General features: G+C 42.9%; 1 protein-coding gene across 2 annotated transcripts; it reads left to right on the top strand.

Annotated features, from left to right (window-relative positions):
* Positions 1 to 2,539: 2,539 nt before the first annotated feature.
* LOC119272045 (xanthine dehydrogenase) lies at positions 2,540 to 17,378 on the top strand. Of its 2 annotated transcripts, XM_037553646.1 has the most exons (14): positions 2,540 to 2,830; positions 4,822 to 4,921; positions 5,589 to 5,697; positions 7,133 to 8,635; positions 9,513 to 9,755; positions 9,872 to 10,186; positions 11,368 to 11,607; positions 11,934 to 12,218; positions 12,293 to 12,514; positions 13,553 to 13,714; positions 13,844 to 13,978; positions 15,740 to 15,976; positions 16,076 to 16,249; positions 16,854 to 17,378. In XM_037553646.1, exons 1-14 carry the CDS (start codon positions 2,689 to 2,691, stop codon positions 17,094 to 17,096), a joined length of 4,110 nt encoding a protein of 1,369 aa, XP_037409543.1. In that variant the 5' UTR covers positions 2,540 to 2,688; the 3' UTR covers positions 17,097 to 17,378. The 2 variants fall into 2 exon arrangements, with proteins under 2 accessions (XP_037409543.1, XP_037409548.1); XM_037553651.1 differs by lacking the exons at positions 2,540 to 2,830; positions 4,822 to 4,921; positions 5,589 to 5,697 and adding an exon at positions 5,750 to 5,771.
* The last annotated feature ends 1,173 nt before the right edge of the window (positions 17,379 to 18,551 follow it).

Below are 18,551 nucleotides of genomic sequence, written 5' to 3'. Positions count from 1 at the left end.
CGCACACAATTATCATTTGCTTGTTCTTATCTTTCTTGCCTTTTATTTATTAGCTTTGCTTATTTTTACATTTTTTTAAATACCAAAAAAAATTATGTTACTATTTGTGCCTATGTTGCCGTGTGCCTTCTATTTGCTTGTGTCTTTCATTGCTAAAAATTATTGATATGTATCCTCATCCAAATGGGTCGCTCCCTTGGGTGCAATGACCAGGGAAGGTCTGACATGCGGATACATTTTGCGTCTGTTTGGGCTGCTCATTGGGTTGTCCTTATCCCTTGGGGCTCCCGTAAGGGTCACTTTTTTTGTCAGGGAACGCGCCAAGTGGTGCGTCAAGTCGCCGCCTCCATGTTTCGTGTGCTGAGCGCTTCCTTTGAATTACATTTTTTATTTTTTTATGTGTTTGGGTTTTTAATTGTCTTTTTGTTTTTTTGTTTTTTGTCTGATTTTTCCCAAGGTCTAGAGATACAAAAAATTTGTTTTTTCTTAAAGGACAACTGCACTTGCTAAAGAAACAAATATGTGCTTCCATGAGAATTGTGTTTCTCTTTTTTATTAAGAATTAGTTGTGTTTCTCGTGGAGAAGCACATATTTACTTAAACGAGAAGCCCAACTCATGCTTCCGCGACAAGAACAACCTTACTTCTGCGAGAAAGCACAACCTGTATTTCCCCCCAAAAAGAGAAAAGCACTACCCATAATATAGGATTTAGTTTCGAAGATCTCGATGCCATAAATCCAACGATGAAAATTGTTCAATATTTGAACACATGATTCAAAAATGGCTTGAATGAATGATTAAAAAACTCAGGTTGCGACAAATGACGCACATGCAACGCGTAACTTGTGAGCACTTAAGAAGATAGGGAGTCATCTTTGAAAGGAATAATCCTGAACCGGATATTTCAAGTACAAGCAAACATCCCCCCTTGAATGGGTATTCCAGCAGCTAGGGACAGAAGTACCTCGTTTCTAGGGATTTTAGATGAATTATGATTTGCCCTAAGGTTGTTTCAAGGGCAAGTGGTCCAGCCCCACCCGTCAATTTGTCGAGGGCCAAATTATGAAGGTGAAAAAGAAAGTATGAGTTAAGATCAAATTTCTCCATTTTTAGAGCATCTAACTACATATGGCAGTTTCTCAAATGCCTGTGGATACGCCTATCTCATACTAGATTCTCAAATTCATACAAAGACATGCAAACTAAAATCAACCTACGTACTACATCGATCACCTAGCTACTCGTTGTTGGAGATGTCGACGATCTCCGTGCCCGGCTCCGGCAGCATGGGCGGCAGCTGCAACTCCGGCTACTCCGCTTTGGCTTCCGCCGCCTCTATCTCCACGTCGAGCTCGTCGAGGAGCACGTCGGTCTCCGCTTGCTGCCGCCGGATGAACGCCCGGTTGGCCTCTACATAGGCCTCATCCTGAATGGACTCCAGGATGGCCTGCTGCTTGGCCATCTCATCAGACTGGGCGACCCTAGCGACGGCGAACTCCGCATCTGCCTGCTCCATGTTGAAGGCCGGCACCTGCTGGTCCGGCTCCTCCGCCTCGTCCACCTGCATCAGAGCCATCTCCTCCTCCTCCTCCTCTTCCCTCGGCTGCTCCTCCTCCTCCTCCTCCTCCTCTTCCCCCGACTCCTCCTCCTCCTCTTCCCTCGGCTGCTCCTTCTCCTCTCCCCGGCTCCTCCTCCTCCTCCGGCTCCGGCGAGTCTAGAGGCAACCTGACAGCGATCCTGGCGGCGCGCGCGGCTTCCCGGGCGAGTATCTGCTGTTGGATCTCATAGCAGCACTTCGACGTCAGCATGGCATAGTAGTTGATCTTTGCTCCGGACCATGGCGGAGTGCCGAAGCGTGGACAGAGCGTCGGAGCGGGAAAGAGAGGAGGTAGATGGGCTCGGACTGGCGGCACGAAAAGGAGGATGGGGTTGGGTTAGGGTCGCGGGGCATCGGCCGGCTTAAATAGCCGGCTACTGCCTCGGGCGGCGAGCCGGAGCGGTGCCACACGGCGTTTCCACCGCAGCAACGGCCGAGGCGCCCGTTGGACCATCGGGTTTCCCGGTGAGTCCGTGTGGGGCCACGCCGTCAGTCCGACGTGGCGGGCGCGTCCGAGCGCCCCATATCCGTCCCATATTTAGGCTGAATATGGAAGTGTCGGTCAGTCCGGATGTTTAAGGGCCATTCGAGGGACCCATCTGGGTCAAAAAATCATGACTGAGCAGCGACCAGGCGTATGAGAGTGAAAATGGACAAAACTAGCATTGCGCCCTAGCCCCGGTCGTAATGCAAAAGAGGCCCATTTCGTGAAATAATTTTAGATTGAGGTCATTTTGTGTTGAAGTTGCAGACAAGACCAGTTTTATATGAGACGGGTTTGAGAGAACCGTTTGTAGATGCTCTTATGTCGGTTTTGGCGGTTTGTCGTTGTCGACTGAATCGTGACTCAGCGGCAGGTGGAACTACCGCCTTGCTCACTACTACCGCACGTGCTGCATCATCCTCGCCGCATCACTCCACGAGTCCAATTCGACCCGTCTCTAAACAATTGCCAGAGTCCCGCGGCCGCAGACAACCTTCCACACAACACTTTGATCCAAATCGGGATCCTTCCTCCCCCACCCCCGTCTCTCATCCGGCGCGAGCGGTGCGCGCTTCCAGAAAGCCTTCGCCCCGCGGTGATTGCCCATGGGTTCGCTCACGAAGGCGGCGGAGGAGGGGGCGTCCGCGGCGGTGGACTGGTCCGACGAGGCGGTCATCTACGTCAACGGCGTCCGCCGCGTGCTTCCCGACGGCCTCGCCCACCTCACCCTCCTCCAGTACCTCAGAGGTCGCCCCCCCTTCCCGCCCTCTGACTTGTATCGTTTGTGAGGATCTGTGGCGCGCTGCCTGCACCTGAATCGGTTGTGCTGCTGCCCCCAGCCTGAACTTGTCGGTTCTTTTTTCGTGGAGCTATGTGTCGTGGTACTTTCAGACTCTGTTTCATTGTTTTGCTTCATCTATAAAGCTGCGCGAAAGCCCTTTTGGGCAATCGTAGAATTGGTGGCCTGAGGTCGTTTGGGGGCGTGTCACTGTAGCAAATTGAAAGCTTGCTGGGTATGGTTCAAAATAATGTTTTTGCTCTGTTTATGCAATCGCACGTTGGTGGTTACTGCTTATACAGAAATCGTACAGTGGGACTCGGAATCAACACAAAATGTTCTCTGAACATAGTTTATTTTGCAGTGTGCTGCTAATGTAGAAATGAAACTGAACTGACAAACAGACATGATGTAGTTAGTCTACCATAACCGATTCATAGCCACTAAAAGCCCAAGAAGATGAGTGGGTGCCATTGTTCCCAAAATATATATAATGTGAAAGAGCTCGTTAAACTGATCAAAATCCTGAACCGGTGATGAGTGAGGGGAGGGTGACACCAACACGGCCTTCTTCCACCAGCACGCCTCCTACAGGAAGCAGAAGAACGTTATCCATAGCCTCACGGTTGATTGTTGGGTGGTCCCTGACCATGCTGCCATGGCCGAGGCGACTTGGTCAGCCTCGGTGAACCCTTTACGGAGGAGAAAGTGTGAGACTGGTGCGTCGGTTGCTACGCGGGAAGGCGCCAGGCACGGACGGTTTCACGGGGACTGTGAAGGCCGATGTTATGGCTGCCTTTCCCAAGCTGCATCCGCTGTGGGCGGGGGCTCCATGAACTGAACTAGACCCTGCTAATGCTCCATCCCAAGTGATCGGCTACCTCGGCCCTTACGGACTACCAACGCCTTCAGTCTCATACACATCTTCTCCCTGTTGGTGGCGAAGATGTTGGCCACCAGGTTGTCGCCTAGTCTGGGGGCTTTGGTAGAGGAGAACGAGTGCATTTTCACCCGAAAACGCTGCATACATGATAATTTCATGTTGGTTCAGCAAATGGCAAGATAGCTGCACTGGCTGGGTGAGCCGCGTGCCATTCTCAAGCTGGATATCGCCCATGCGTTCGATTGAGTGTCGTGGGCCCAACTCTTTTGAGTAGTGACCATTCTCTTGATGAAGACGAAGTTGCACAAGACAAACTTTCTAGCGCTAAAGAGAACCACCACCAAGGCCCGGTGGTGAACGGACAGTGGAGGGTGTCATACTAGATGCAGGAGGTGGAGCCCAGACAGCCAGAACTGAAGGATAAAGAAGCAGACTCACGGCATAAAGCCTGGTATGCATATGAATAGCTTCAAGGGCCTCCAACAGACTCACAAGGGTGGTGAGCTAGCAGCTGAGCATGAAACTGTTGAAACTCAGCCCAAAGATGTGTCAAGAAATTGTAGATGCAATGAAGCTCCAAGTGAGAGTGCTGACATTCAGAGCACCGGTAGATTTGTCCAACCTCCAGTCCAAGAGAGTCAATCTGACGTCACGCCGGGGACAGCTGGGTAATAAGAAGTCATCAACTGTTGCATCACTCTGATTCAATCACTGCTCCTGTCGCATAGCAGCGAGGTACATAGAGGGGGCTCGTAGTGATCACGAACACGTGCCCGCATCAACTGTGCCTAAGAAAGAACAACCACGTTGCTTAGAAACCGAGAATATTGGAGGCAGAACTATCCTCCTCCGCCCATGTCTTGTAGGCAGCAAACTGAGCCTCGATGGACGCTATAGCATCATCATAGTCAGCGATCACCTTCTTGTGAGCAGTTCAAGAGCACCCGTTGGGGTCATAGACTGCTGCATTTGTCAGCTTCAAGCCTTCAAGATATAATGTAACACATAGTACTTGCATCATCCACACTTGGTGCTTTGCAAACTACTTCCTAATTTCTCTGTAGCCATGTATTGTAGATATCGGTCTTCGAGGAACAAAGCTTGGATGTGGTGAAGGCGGTTGTGGTGCCTGCACTGTCATGGTCTCATGCTATGATCAAACTACAAAGAAATCACAGTGAGAATCATATTTCTTCAACGAGTGATGTCATACTCATTCTATCTAATTTGAGTTACTGTTTCTGGAAAACCGAATAAATGTTGCTGACAATGCAAATGAGCTGTTGCTGAAATTTATACATATGCAAATTTGCAAATGCTAGAGGTAACCTCGCTATTTCTATACACGGCGCGCCTTGAACCATATTTATTCCATCCCATTCCTCAAAACAAAAATCCTCAAAAAAATATTGATTCCATCCCATCCCTCCAACCAAACACATAATGGAACCATCCCGTTCTATCCCATCCCTCCAATCAAACAAAATCAGGAATAATTCCATTCTTCGTGGAAAACACTGAGGTGGAACCATTCCATTCCATTCTACTTGGATCCGCCAACCAAACAATCCTAAAAAAACTGTGGGTCACATAGCAATGGAAATAGATTCTTCAGTACATTCACCCTTATTCATTCTGTTTTCTTCCAGCTGAAACACAACATGCATTTGCATACTGTAGCTTGCATGCATTTCTTAACCTGTGGTGTTTAAAGGGTATAGTGGCGTGCATTGCTGATGAGCCATTTTTGAGTGGCAAATGTAAATCCTGTATATTAGTGGCTATTGCCTATTCCTTGAATTTGAGCTCCATTTTGGCCCACATAATTTACTTACTTTATGTAGGCATTATGCAATAAACGCCTGCCTGGCTCCACTTTATTCTTTGGAAGGAATGCACATAATCACAGTAGAGGGAATTGGAGATCGCCAGCGAGGTTTGCACCCAGTCCAGGTGATGCACTGTTTTTGTATGACTTGTGGCAGCTACATCTGTTACCGATATGATCCTGACTACCAAGGTAGAAGGTAGTATTTTTTCCCATGCTGGCTAGTGAAATGATGAATATGGAATATTTAAATTCTTTTATGATAATACTGTATTCTGTTGATTAAAACGTACTGAAAAAGGTTAAGATTCTATAGCAGTAAAACCTATCCATGTATACTGCAGTAGGTCAGGTGTGGTGGTCTGATTCTGTTTTTGGGAACATCATCAGGTGTGATTCTGACACGTGACATTAACCCATTTAGCTTGATACAAGGACGACAATGTCATAAAATAATTGACACACCGATATACTATTTACTGTAAGACTAGTATCCAGGTAAAATATGACTAACAAAAGTTGCAGAACCTGGTGAGCACAACTAAAGCAGCTCAATTTGGCATGGTAGGAATATTGAGTAGATCAAATGATGAATTAGCTACGCTTAGTACAGGAAAATATATATTTCTATTTTGATAGGTTATGTTTTTTATGATATGAATACACCATATTATGCAATCAGGTCAAGTCTCTCCACTCTCCAAAGATGTCAAGTGGACTAAGGGCATGTACAATCGTTGATAACTGATAAGACAGCCTTATCTACCATGCATATCATTTAGAGAAGACAAACAAAGATATTATGCAATGGATTGTATGTTAGTGTTACTCCTAAATTTATGGGCTCATACATTCATACTAGAAAATACTCCTGTGTAACTAAGAGATGACATCTTGTACATGTTAAGGAGTATTAGTATTAGGTCAAGGAGTCCTATTAGACTATGTTTCCTTTCCTTGTACCCCAAGTCTTGTGTAATATACATATGCCCCGTGGTCCTTCAATACAATCAAGTTGCATCCATAACAGTACAATGGGTACAATGGCCGAGAGGGACGAGTGGGCTGCCCCAGTTTGCTGAGACTTGCCCTTCTTTGGAGCAAAAATGGGCTAGAGCTGTAGATTTGGGGGGATGGACTAGCTACTGCTTAATTCCCCAAACCAGAAAATTTCCCCCATATTTAGCTTTTGGGGGATGGACTAGACATGCTCTTAGCTAAGGGAAGGCAAGTCTTTTTTTCTCATTTCTCTCTTCTCCAACTCAGCAATTATCTTAGGTGGCATTGCTAAAATAGCACCATTGTACACGCCCTAACAAAAAACCTACCCTCTCACTAAACGAGTTTACTGTCTAGAGTTTATTACTTGAAATCCATTTATTGAAAATGTGGTCATGTATAAACTATAAAGCTGTCACATGTCCGTGCTGTGTTAGGTTTCTACAGCCTTCTGTATGCTGGGAAAAATTAAGTGAAATATTGAGTAACATTACTTTCATCAGTTCCCTACATCCATTTGTATCTATTTGCCTTTCTCGTGACGCTGTATGTCCATTACAGGAACGTTTAGCCGAGGCACATGGTTCACAATGTGGATTTTGCACCCCTGGTTTCGTGATGTCCATGTATGCACTGCTGAGATCAAGTAAACATCCTCCTACCGAAGAGCAGATTGAAGATAGCCTTGCAGGAAACTTGTGTCGCTGTACTGGCTACAGACCAATAATAGATGCCTTCCGCGTCTTTGCGAAAACGGATGATTCCTTGTACACAGCTTCACCTTTAGAAAACGCTAATGGCCAAGCTATCTGCCCTTCAACTGGAAAGCCATGTTCATGCAGAAATGAGACAGATGTCAATGCTAATGAATCTTCAACATTGTCTTCCGTGAAAGTCTACTTACCTTGTTCATACAACGAAATCGATGGAAATTCATACAGCGAGAAGGAGCTCATTTTCCCCCCAGAACTGCAGTTGAGAAAATTTATGCCACTTAAATTGAATGGGTTTAATGGGATCAGATGGTATAGACCTCTTAAATTAGAGCAGCTACTGTATTTGAGATCTTGCTACCCAGATGCGAAACTTATCATTGGTAACTCCGAAGTGGGAGTTGAAACAAAGTTCAAGAATGCTCAATATAAGGTCATGATCTCAGTTACCCATGTTCCAGAACTTCATACCCTCAAAGTGGAAGAACATGGCTTACACATTGGTTCTGCAGTTAGACTCGCACAGCTCCAGAAGTTCCTCAAAAATGTTATTGCGGAGCGTGGTTCTCATGAAACTTCGTCTTGCTATGCAATACTACGGCAGTTAAAATGGTTTGCAGGAACACAAATCAGGAATGTTGCTTCTGTTGGTGGTAATATTTGTACTGCTAGTCCAATATCAGATCTAAACCCACTTTGGATGGCCACTGGTGCAAATTTCCAGATAATTGATGTCAACAATAATGTTAGGACTACTGCTGCAAAAGATTTCTTTCTTGGCTATCGCAAAGTTGATTTAAAGGCTGATGAAATATTGCTCTCTGTTATACTACCATGGACAAGACCATATGAATATGTAAAAGAATTTAAACAGGCACATAGAAGGGAGGATGACATTGCTTTGGTGAATGCTGGAATGCGTATGCATATAACAGAAGCTGAAGGAAACTGGATAGTATCTGATGTCTCTATTGTCTACGGAGGGGTAGCTGCGGTTCCACTTACTGCTGCAAAAACTGAAAAATTCCTTGTTGGAAAGAAGTTAGATGATGGATTGCTGGATGAGACCTTTAATTTATTAAAAGAGGACATCCCACTAGCAGAGAATGCACCAGGTGGAATGGTTGAATTTCGCAGTTCACTCACTTTGAGTTTCTTTTTCAAATTTTTCCTTTATGTTACGCATGAGATGAACAATAAAGGGTTATGGAAGGTTGGGCTGGATGCAGCTAATATGTCAGCTATACAGTCTTACACTAGACCTGTTTCTATTGGAACTCAAGGTTATGAATCAGTGGGGCAAGGAACTGCTGTGGGACAGCCAATGGTTCATATGTCAGCTATTCTTCAGGTATTATTAACCTTGTAGTTGTTACAGTATATGTGGATTGCACTAGCCCTTTCCATCAGTTCGGACTTTTGGTTGCGTTGGCTAGTGCATGAAGCTTAACATGGTATCAGAGCTAAGGTCTTGAGTTCAAGTCCTGGTTTGTGCAATTTATCTAAAAATTGCCGATGCCCCCCTTTGTGTCCACGTATAGGCCTCTTGAGTCATACGTGAGTTTCGCACGCCGTCGCTCTCTTCCGGTTGCACGTGTTGACTTGTTTTCCCCGTCACACGTGAGAGGGGGTGTTACAGTATATGTGGATTGCACTAGCCCTTTCCATCAGTTCGGACTTTTGGTTGCGTTGGCTAGTGCATGAAGCTTAACAGTAGTATTTACCTTTCCTACTTATAAAGATTGGAGTTGGTGGTGAGTTCACTCCTCTCTGCATTCTTACTTACACATGAGGCTAACAATCTTGTAAAAGTCAACAACTAATAAATGCAATATACTCGCAAGCAGGACCATCACTGTTGCAAGAGGCACAAATAACATTTGCACACTTACTCATATGCAGAACCAGCTGCAAAAGTTATAAGTGAACACATACTCTTACTCTCACGTGGGATCAACCTTCTTGTAAAAGGCACAAATAAATAAATACGGACGAGCCTTGAACTAAGAAACGTGCTATGTTGTTGTAGCTTCCTCCACTACTGGATAATTATTTGTCCTATGCTGTAACAATTTTTTTGGAGCAAACATCCAAATGTGCACCTTTTTTTGTTACAAGTGTCGCAAAAATACAACGAAACTCCAAATGGAGCAAAGAAAAAAAAAACAGCAAAAAGGGAACTATACTTTATTTTTTGACTTGCTTGATCTCTCGATCCAATATGCTAGGTCACTGGTGAGGCAGAATATGTTGATGACACACCAACACCCCCGAATATCTTACATGCTGCTCTGGTGCTGAGTAAGAAGGCTCATGCTCGCATTTTGTCTATCGACGATTCAGTTGCCAAATGTTCCCCTGGGTTTGCTGGTCTCTTTCTTTCAAAAGATGTGCCTGGTTCTAACCATATTGGGCCAATTATCCATGACGAGGAGGTTTTTGCGTCTGATGTTGTTACTTGTGTTGGCCAGGTATATCTGCTAGATCTGATATTTTAGGCATACAAGTTTTGATATGACTTGGGAAGTGGGGAATCCCGCATTTTTTTGTTAATTTTTCAGTTACACCTTTCTCTTCTCATTGGCAGATTATTGGAATTGTTGTGGCAGATACCCATGATAACGCAAAAGCTGCTGCAAATAAAGTAAATATTGAGTATTCTGAGCTGCCAGCAATCCTCTCAATATCGGAAGCTGTCAAAGCTGGTAGCTTTCATCCCAATACCACAAGATGCCTTTCAAATGGGGATGTTGAACAATGTTTTGCATCCAATACATGCGATAAAATTATAGAAGGAGAAATTCGAGTCGGGGGTCAAGAGCACTTCTACATGGAACCTCAATGCACTTTTGTCTGGCCAGTTGATTCTGGAAATGAAATTCATATGATCTCATCTACGCAAGTATGCTCTGTTCTTTAGTTTTGAATTTACAATGTGAATTGCATGTTGATAATATGTTTCATGCTCCCAGAGTTATAGCTTCTTCACAAATGTATAAGTACTCTAGAAATAAAAGGAGTATGAACCTTCTCTTGCCTGGAGATATTGCAAAGTAATACCCTACTGGACATCAGTATGCGGGGCAGGGAAAACATCTCACTTGCTACTCTTCTAACATGCCAGGTTAAGAGGCAGGGGTAGAGGTGGTGGGATCCACTGCAACTAGTGTTTCTGCTTGTTGTAGGCTATGGCCCAGTATCTGGTGCATTCAATTTTCGCAGTAGGCTTTGCTTTTCATTTTCGCAGTAGCCTTCACTTCTAAGAATTTGTATATTATGTAGTCCTTAATCACCTAATGACTCGATCACAGTAATCTTCAGTACTCCCTCTGTTCGGGTTTGTTGATGGCCAAATCGGTGGATTCAAGTCGATTTGGGCCTGGATTTTTCAGCCCATGGGGGCATGAAATCTTACCACATGGAAGGGTGAGAGTATCGTAACTATGACCTTACAAACAGGGATTACCTGGATGTGCTTACCGGCCTAACACAACCGAACAGAGGGAGTATAAATTAAGCCTCATGTGCATCACATCTACCCAAGGTTCATCACTGCGTTCTTTCGTCAAAGAGAAGTGTGTCCAAAGGTTGAGTGCTGTCTTGGTTCAGACCTTGGCAGGTTTCAGCCTGATGTTATTTCAGTGTGAACACAACATGCTGCTGCTAGTTATTACATGGTCCCAAATCCATCACCCGCCATTCATCCAGGCCACGTGGAAGTTGCCGAGCTGGTTAAGGTGGTGCTGACAAACTTTTTTTAGTTATCTGTCAAACTTTAGGTTTAGAAAAATTATCAGTGCAGCGTGTGGCATAGATGCACGGGGAACATGCAAATAAATACAAGAAACAAGTATGACATTATTTAATACGATGGATGTGGAGCACTAACATAACAATGTCATACTAAACACATATTAAATGGTGTATATTTCGCTATAGTTTGTAGGTTAGTAGTATTCCTTTCCTGCCCTTATTTGTGAGTCACTTGTCTCTTGCCACTGGTGTCTTATGTCATGTTTTGTTCAACATGACATGTGTAGTTGGTCTTATACTCTTATTTGACTAAATGTTCTTTATCTGAAGGCTCCCCAGAAGCATCAGAAGTATGTCGCTAATGCTCTTGGTCTTCCACTATCAAAAGTTGTTTGCAAGACTAAGCGTATTGGTGGCGGATTTGGTGGAAAAGAAACTAGATCAGCAATATTTGCTGCCGCGGCATCTGTAGCTTCCTATTGTCTAAGAAGGCCAGTAAAGATTGTTTTGGACAGGGACGTTGACATGATAACGACTGGACAGAGGCACAGTTTCCTAGGGAAATATAAGGTATGGAGTTGAAACAGTACATTCGTTTCAGTCTGATAGTTAATACTGTGAGTTTGATGACTGGAGTTTGCTGAGTTTATAGCAAATAATCTCAGCAACTTGGTTGATTGGTTCTGAAGGACTCAATATCTCCATATGCATCATTTCTTGAGATTTGAAAGATAAATCTGAATGCTAAGTGATAACCAGTAAATACACTGGACCACTGTCATGTAATGTTGAAGTCAATTGGGGACAATAACAAGTGGATGCTTAGCTCTAATATGACTAATACCAAACTTCACTTTCCTTTTTTGTATTCTACCTAACTATGGTTGATCTTTCAGCTTGGATTTACCAATGACGGGAAGATACAGGCCTTAGATCTCGAAATTTACAACAACGGTGGTAACTCACTAGATCTGTCCCTTGCAGTCTTGGAGCGTGCTGTTTTCCATTCGGAAAATGTGTACGCTATACCAAATATCAGAGTCAGTGGGAAAGTATGCTTTACAAATTTCCCAAGCAATACTGCTTTTAGAGGTTTTGGTGGTCCACAAGGCATGTTGATTGCAGAGAATTGGATTCATCACATGGCTACAGAACTCAAGCGGAGTCCAGAGGAGATAAAAGTAAGCATGCACAGCTTAGTGGATGGTGCTAGCCTCGCCACACCATTGTTGGTTAACTAATATACTGTTTACAGGAACTTAATTTCCAAAGTGAGGGAACTGAGCTTTATTATGGCCAGCTGCTCCAGAATTGTACAATGCATTCGGTTTGGGATGAACTGAAGGCATCTTGTAATATTTTGGAGGCTCGCAAAGCTGTAAATGTTTTTAACAGTGAAAATCGTTGGAGGAAGCGAGGCATTGCTATGGTTCCCACAAAATTTGGCATATCCTTCACTGCAAAATTTATGAATCAGGTGAATAGCTTCCCCTCACAGACTACACATAGAAAGCTCTGATTTTGGGGTCTCAGTTTTGGCTACTTAATGTTTGGGAATTCCATAAGACTACTAGTTATTCAACATATGTTAAAACTATACAGTCCACATGCTCTGTTTTTCCAGTTGGTCTGAGAACATATTTTCGTGTTTTTCTGCTTAAATGTTTATTGAGTTTATGTCAATGTAGTACTACATTATTTGCTTTATGGTGAATGTTTGGGGAGGGATGGCAAACGAGTCTAGCGAATTGTGATGATTTGTTCCCGCTGTCGATGTAGTACTACATTATTTGCTTTGTGGTGAATGTTTGGGGAGGATGGCAAACGAGTCTAGCGCATTGGGATGATTTGTTCCTGCTGTCGATATGGATGGGAATGCTTTCCCAACCCCACTCCCTGATTTGCTCATACTCATGTACATGCTATTGGTGTGCCTGTGTGTCTAAACTTTAAAAGTATGAATTTTTGTTCTAACCTTGCATTTGTGTAATCCTTCTACAACTCATTTTCTATCAGATCAGCATCATTTGTATGAACGGCTATACTTATTTCTACCTATATATATCATAAAGCAAGTTAAAACAAAATTGTGGAGAAGTTATGAATTTTAGCCTCGTTGGGTTCTCCACCTGATAGCTAAACAGATAATGGGATAACGGGCATCCCCGGTGCGGGCGGTGTCGTAGTCATCTCATATGTACCCCAGAACACATGCTAGCAGTGTCTACCATGTCACAAGCCCATCGTAGTTGCTGGTTCTGGTACTAGGGAAGCATTTGTGCTCGGTGTGGATTGTGAATTGGAACGAAATTTCATTAATATGCTGTATTTTGTGCCATTTCTCGCCAGTGTATACTCCAGTACCATGATGATATTTTGAATCCTTGTTTAAATTATAGATGTTCCACTGAAAAATATTAAACAAGTAAAAAACTTAGCTATGGGTTACATTATTATATGTTTGTTTGCATCATAATTGAATATAACATAAGTTTTGATGGATGAACAATTGCAGGCTGGTGCTCTTGTGCAAGTTTACACTGATGGTACTGTCCTGGTAACGCATGGCGGGGTTGAGATGGGACAGGGTTTACACACAAAGATAGCCCAAGTTGCCGCCTCATCACTAGATATCCCTATAAGCTGTGTATTTATCTCAGAGACAAGTACCGATAAGGTGAGATTTGGAACCCATGCCTGGTAAGGGGGGCCAACAAGTCTCCCTCTACACGAGATATATTCACTTTTTTTAATTATACTATTTGTGTTAGCAACGATGGGATGATCATGTATTTCATGTGTTTAGGTTCCAAATGCTTCACCAACAGCAGCCTCTGCCAGTTCGGATTTGTATGGTGCTGCAGTTTTGGATGCTTGTCAGCAAATAAAGGCTCGGATGGAACCCATTGCTAGTAGGGGGAATCATAAGTCCTTCGCTGAGGTAATTCTACCAATATCCTATTCTGTGTCTTTGAGTAGTTGGGCAACATTATTGATTCTTGCTTGAAGAATCTTGGTGAACTGTATGAATTCATTATTTTATTTCTGAGACAACTAAATATGATCAATACTGTCATTATGCTATGTTGACACCTTGTAATGCTTACTACCTGGTTATGCTATCGTAGCAATCCTTCGGTCATGGCTCTTTCCATTTGTACAATGCATTATCTCTAATGATACTGCCGGTGTATAGGCCTAGTGTTGGGACTTGGGACCAACAACTGGGTAACTAGTACAGGACTACAGGTAATGTACCAATCTTTGGACTAGTAAAACCATCGGGGGTCAGTGTAATGGAGTATAAGCACGTAAAATAGTTTGTAACGTCTGTACCATCAACTATGAAAAAGATCCATGATATACATCTGCTGAACACTGCTCTTCGCATTTGCTGGTCCTGGCTTGCGCGCATCGACAGTGGCCATCCGTGGGTAGGTTTGTAGGTTCCCATCTCTGATGATGCTCCATTATTCCATTCTTCCACGATACGCACTGGTGGTGACGGATTGGTGGCTATATTCTGGAAGGACCGATGGATAAAACGGAGCCTCTGCCATTGACATTGCTCCAGAGATCGTCACTGCAGTTAATCTTCCTGGCAGCAGGCTTGGAGGTGTTGCCGATGGAACGGAAGCACCAATCATCAGAGTTGTGCTCCTTAGGCGCAGGAGAGGCAAAGTGCAGTCCGAAGTGCAGCAAGCAGTCTGTCCCTACACACCGTGCGAATGAGCAGTTCACGACTAGGTGCAAAGCCGACTCCAGATGAATGCGACAGAGAGAGCAGATAGGGCTGTGGGGCATCCCTGCTTGAGGAGCATGTCGGCGGTGTCGCATCTTCTTGACATCTAACTCTGAAAATAAAATGGTAAAGAGGTGTTACAAAGTGCGTTTGACGTTGTAACTCCATCTAGCCACTTAAAATCATCCTTTCCCCTCTGTGAAATCCCTTGAAACCCTCAGTCCCTCACCTTGATCGCCAAGCACCAAAGGCTGTTGAGTTCTAACCCAAATATATGTTCTCTCACAATATTGTAGAATTTTGTGTGCTTCCCTAGCATACTATGCCTGCATTTTGTGAGTGCTTACTGCCACGAAGTTGCCACCTCCAGGATTGCAGTATAAAACCCATTTCTTTGCTGTAGGTACTGAATTTCTCCTTCATCTGAGGAAGTGGCAGTGATGTCATATTTGCCCTGTACTGACATTTGACAGCTCACAACTAGGGCTGACAATGAGTCGAGAATCTAGCTCCCCCCCTTTGAGATTGTGTTTGATAAAAAATCGACAAAAGTGAGTGTGCCATCGAAAGAATAATGTTCACTTATATGAAATATAAATCGTTTGATAAAGGTTAAGCTGAACTTGACAAGTTGTCAAAATTAGGGATATACATCTAAGCAAACCCTGTCAGGCTATTCAAACTTTGTAGATTCACATTTTTGAGTCCATGTTCAAGCTCATCTGGGTTGTAGCTTGAGCCAAGATGATCCCCATAGCTTTTTGGTGCCTCTGTCGCCAGCTGTGAGCATGTGAGTATTCTTCTAGATTGATTGATGCAGCTGGCTTTGTGATGCTTCCTGCTATTCACACATAACCTAGGTGTATGTTTATGGATAGTATTCAAAAATATTGTATTATAACTGTAAAAAATTAGCAGTCCAATTAATTTTGGTATGGCCTTTTATCTTCTGTTTTTCAGTTAGCTCAAGCATGCTACATGGAACGGGTAGATCTTTCTGCTCATGGGTTTTATATCACCCCTGATATCGGGTTTGACTGGATTGCTGGCAAGGGGAGTCCATTTAATTATTTCACCTATGGAGCCGCATTTGCAGAAGTTGAGATTGACACCCTAACTGGGGATTTCCACACAAGGACAGCTGATATTGTCATGGATCTCGGCTATTCGATTAATCCAGCAATTGATATTGGTCAGGTATGTTTACAGGATATGATGGATTAGGATTCTGGAGCAGTGATATCCTCTCCCCCCCTTTTTTTGGTATTGTTCTTCAGCTTCGATACATTATTTCAGATTGAAGGAGCTTTCATCCAAGGTTTGGGTTGGGCTGCCATGGAAGAGCTAAAATGGGGGGATGACAACCACAAGTGGATTCGACCTGGACACCTTTTCACTTGTGGTCCTGGCTCTTACAAAATACCCTCTGTAAATGATATACCTCTCAGTTTCAAGGTTTCACTATTGAAGGTAAGTTCCCAAAATATAAACGCATTATGTCTTAAAGGTGTGTAGGGGGGATATCTGGTTGAAGAAGTTGGATTCAAAAATATTACAACGGAAAAGTGTTGTTTTGTACTGCAACAGTACAAGTCAGCTGTTACAACATCAGTTCGTTCAACATATCTGGCATTGTTATACACATACTGTAACATGCTCACCAGATCTCGCAAGAAATGCTCGCTGAAACTACTGAGAAAATCATTTTAAAATGAAATCAAACATCGTTTAACCAGTCTTATACTAACCGTAGCAGTTAATTGTTGCTATTCTGCCTTGTGTTGCCTTCGGTGTTTAAATGTAACCCTGCTACATAACTAATTCATCATCGAATCATGGTACTAACTAGGATCTGAAAAGAATTAATGCATTTTAGCAAAAGGAAAGGCAATTGATATCTGACAGGATGGGTTTCCTACCATTTCAGAGGCCGTAGGCATTCCAGAGTTCATTTTAACTTCCTAGCTGTCTTCTCATAAGGCGCTCCTGAATTGTGTTGTTCGGGAAGGCATGTATTTATATTCACTTGCCTGGTGTCTCTTGATTAACCTGCATGTTATTCTCTTCACTGCAGGGTGTTCCAAATCCAAGGGCTATACACTCATCCAAGGCTGTAGGAGAGCCACCGTTCTTCCTCGCTTCCGCTGTCTTGTTTGCGATAAAAGACGCGACCGCGGCAGCTAGGGCGGAGGAGGGTCATCTCGACTGGTTCCCCCTCGACAACCCGGCAACGCCTGAAAGAATAAGGATGGCATGTGTTGACTCCATTACGAAGAAATTTGCGAGTGTGTATTACCGTCCCAAGCTTAGCGTATAGTGGTTACTGCCAGAGTAGCCGATACATACAACGTAAATGTGTATACCTGTTTATGTGGTGTACTATACTGTACAGTACAGACTCGATGTGTTCAAGATAAAAGTACAGATGAAGTGCCGATTTAGGATTATGAATACTACATATTTCAAATAACCTGTACTGAAATACGAGCAAAAACAAATAGTTTGATTTTTTTCAGTTTAGTGACATTTTCTTTTTGCGGGGGCTTCAGTGACAATTTAAAAGGCCACTAGAGTATGATCTCCGTATCATTTCATTTCATTGACATGCTGTATGAATGTCTATTTGTGGAAGTGCCATATGATTAGATTTGCAGAGTTTTTTCATGTTGACATAGTATGAAGGTATGCTGATGATTTTATTTTGTAGATATTCAGAACTTTCTGAACTAGGTGAAGAGGAGAGAGAACATAGGCTCCATGTGCAAACATGTTCATGTTTGGAAAATTTAAGTGCAATAATTGATCCGCTTAAATTTGTTTGTGGGAGTAACCAATATGTTTTTAACATCCTTCCGAATGCAGATGGTGATAGGTCAAGGTGATATATTGGTAGATTTACTGCAGAACAAAAGACTACTTGTGAATTATGTAAAGCTTAAGCATCGACTACTATACATTATTTTTGGAACTATTAATCCAAGTGTACTTGCATTTTGATGTTTTTTTTAGGGTGAGTGTTTTATGTTTTGGGGGATATAAATCAAGGCTTCATGTTCTGTAAAAATGATTTGGCGTTCCTTGGGAGTGAGGTTGAAACATTTTATACATCCCATATGATACTGCTTTACGTTTGCTAAAGTTGTATTCATAATTGTGTGATTGCTTTTAGACTGCTCTGGTAGATAATTGACAGTTCTACAACACAAGCTAAGCAAAATAATTGTTCCTACGCGGAGTTTCTGCACCCGAGCTCAAATGAGCTCGGGTGAATAGTAAAATCAAAACTAAATCAAATTTTTTTAAAAAAAAATCTATTTTTTTGGGAGAAACATTGACAAAAGTTTTAAGTGCTTGCAAAAATTCTCCATGAAATCACATTTCTAGAAGGCGTGGCAAAAAAAACAAAACCTGTACTCTGAAAAAGCTACTTTCAAAAGCATTATGGAGCACTGAATTTGTTTTTTTGCCACGCTTTACAGGAATGTGATTTTATGATGAATTTTTGCAAGCACTTAGAACTTTTGTCAATGTTTCTCCCAAAAAAAATTTGGAATTTTTTGAATTTTTTTTTGATTTTACTGTTCACCGAGCTCAAATGAGCTCGGGAGCAGAAAGGCACTTTCGTTCCTGGATCACATATATAACCAATATTTAGGAGAAAATAAGGTGCAACCGATGGATATTGTCTTGCAAGACAAATATCTTTTACATATCATCATAAAAATGTATATTTTATGTATCACCGTAACAGTTCAATGAGTGGATGGTCAAT

The sequence above is a fragment of the Triticum dicoccoides genome, chromosome 1A, assembly GCF_002162155.2.
Source record: "Triticum dicoccoides isolate Atlit2015 ecotype Zavitan chromosome 1A, WEW_v2.0, whole genome shotgun sequence".
Classification (NCBI taxonomy): Eukaryota; Viridiplantae; Streptophyta; class Magnoliopsida; order Poales; family Poaceae; genus Triticum; species Triticum dicoccoides.
This window is presented reverse-complemented; position numbering and strand designations above follow the sequence as displayed.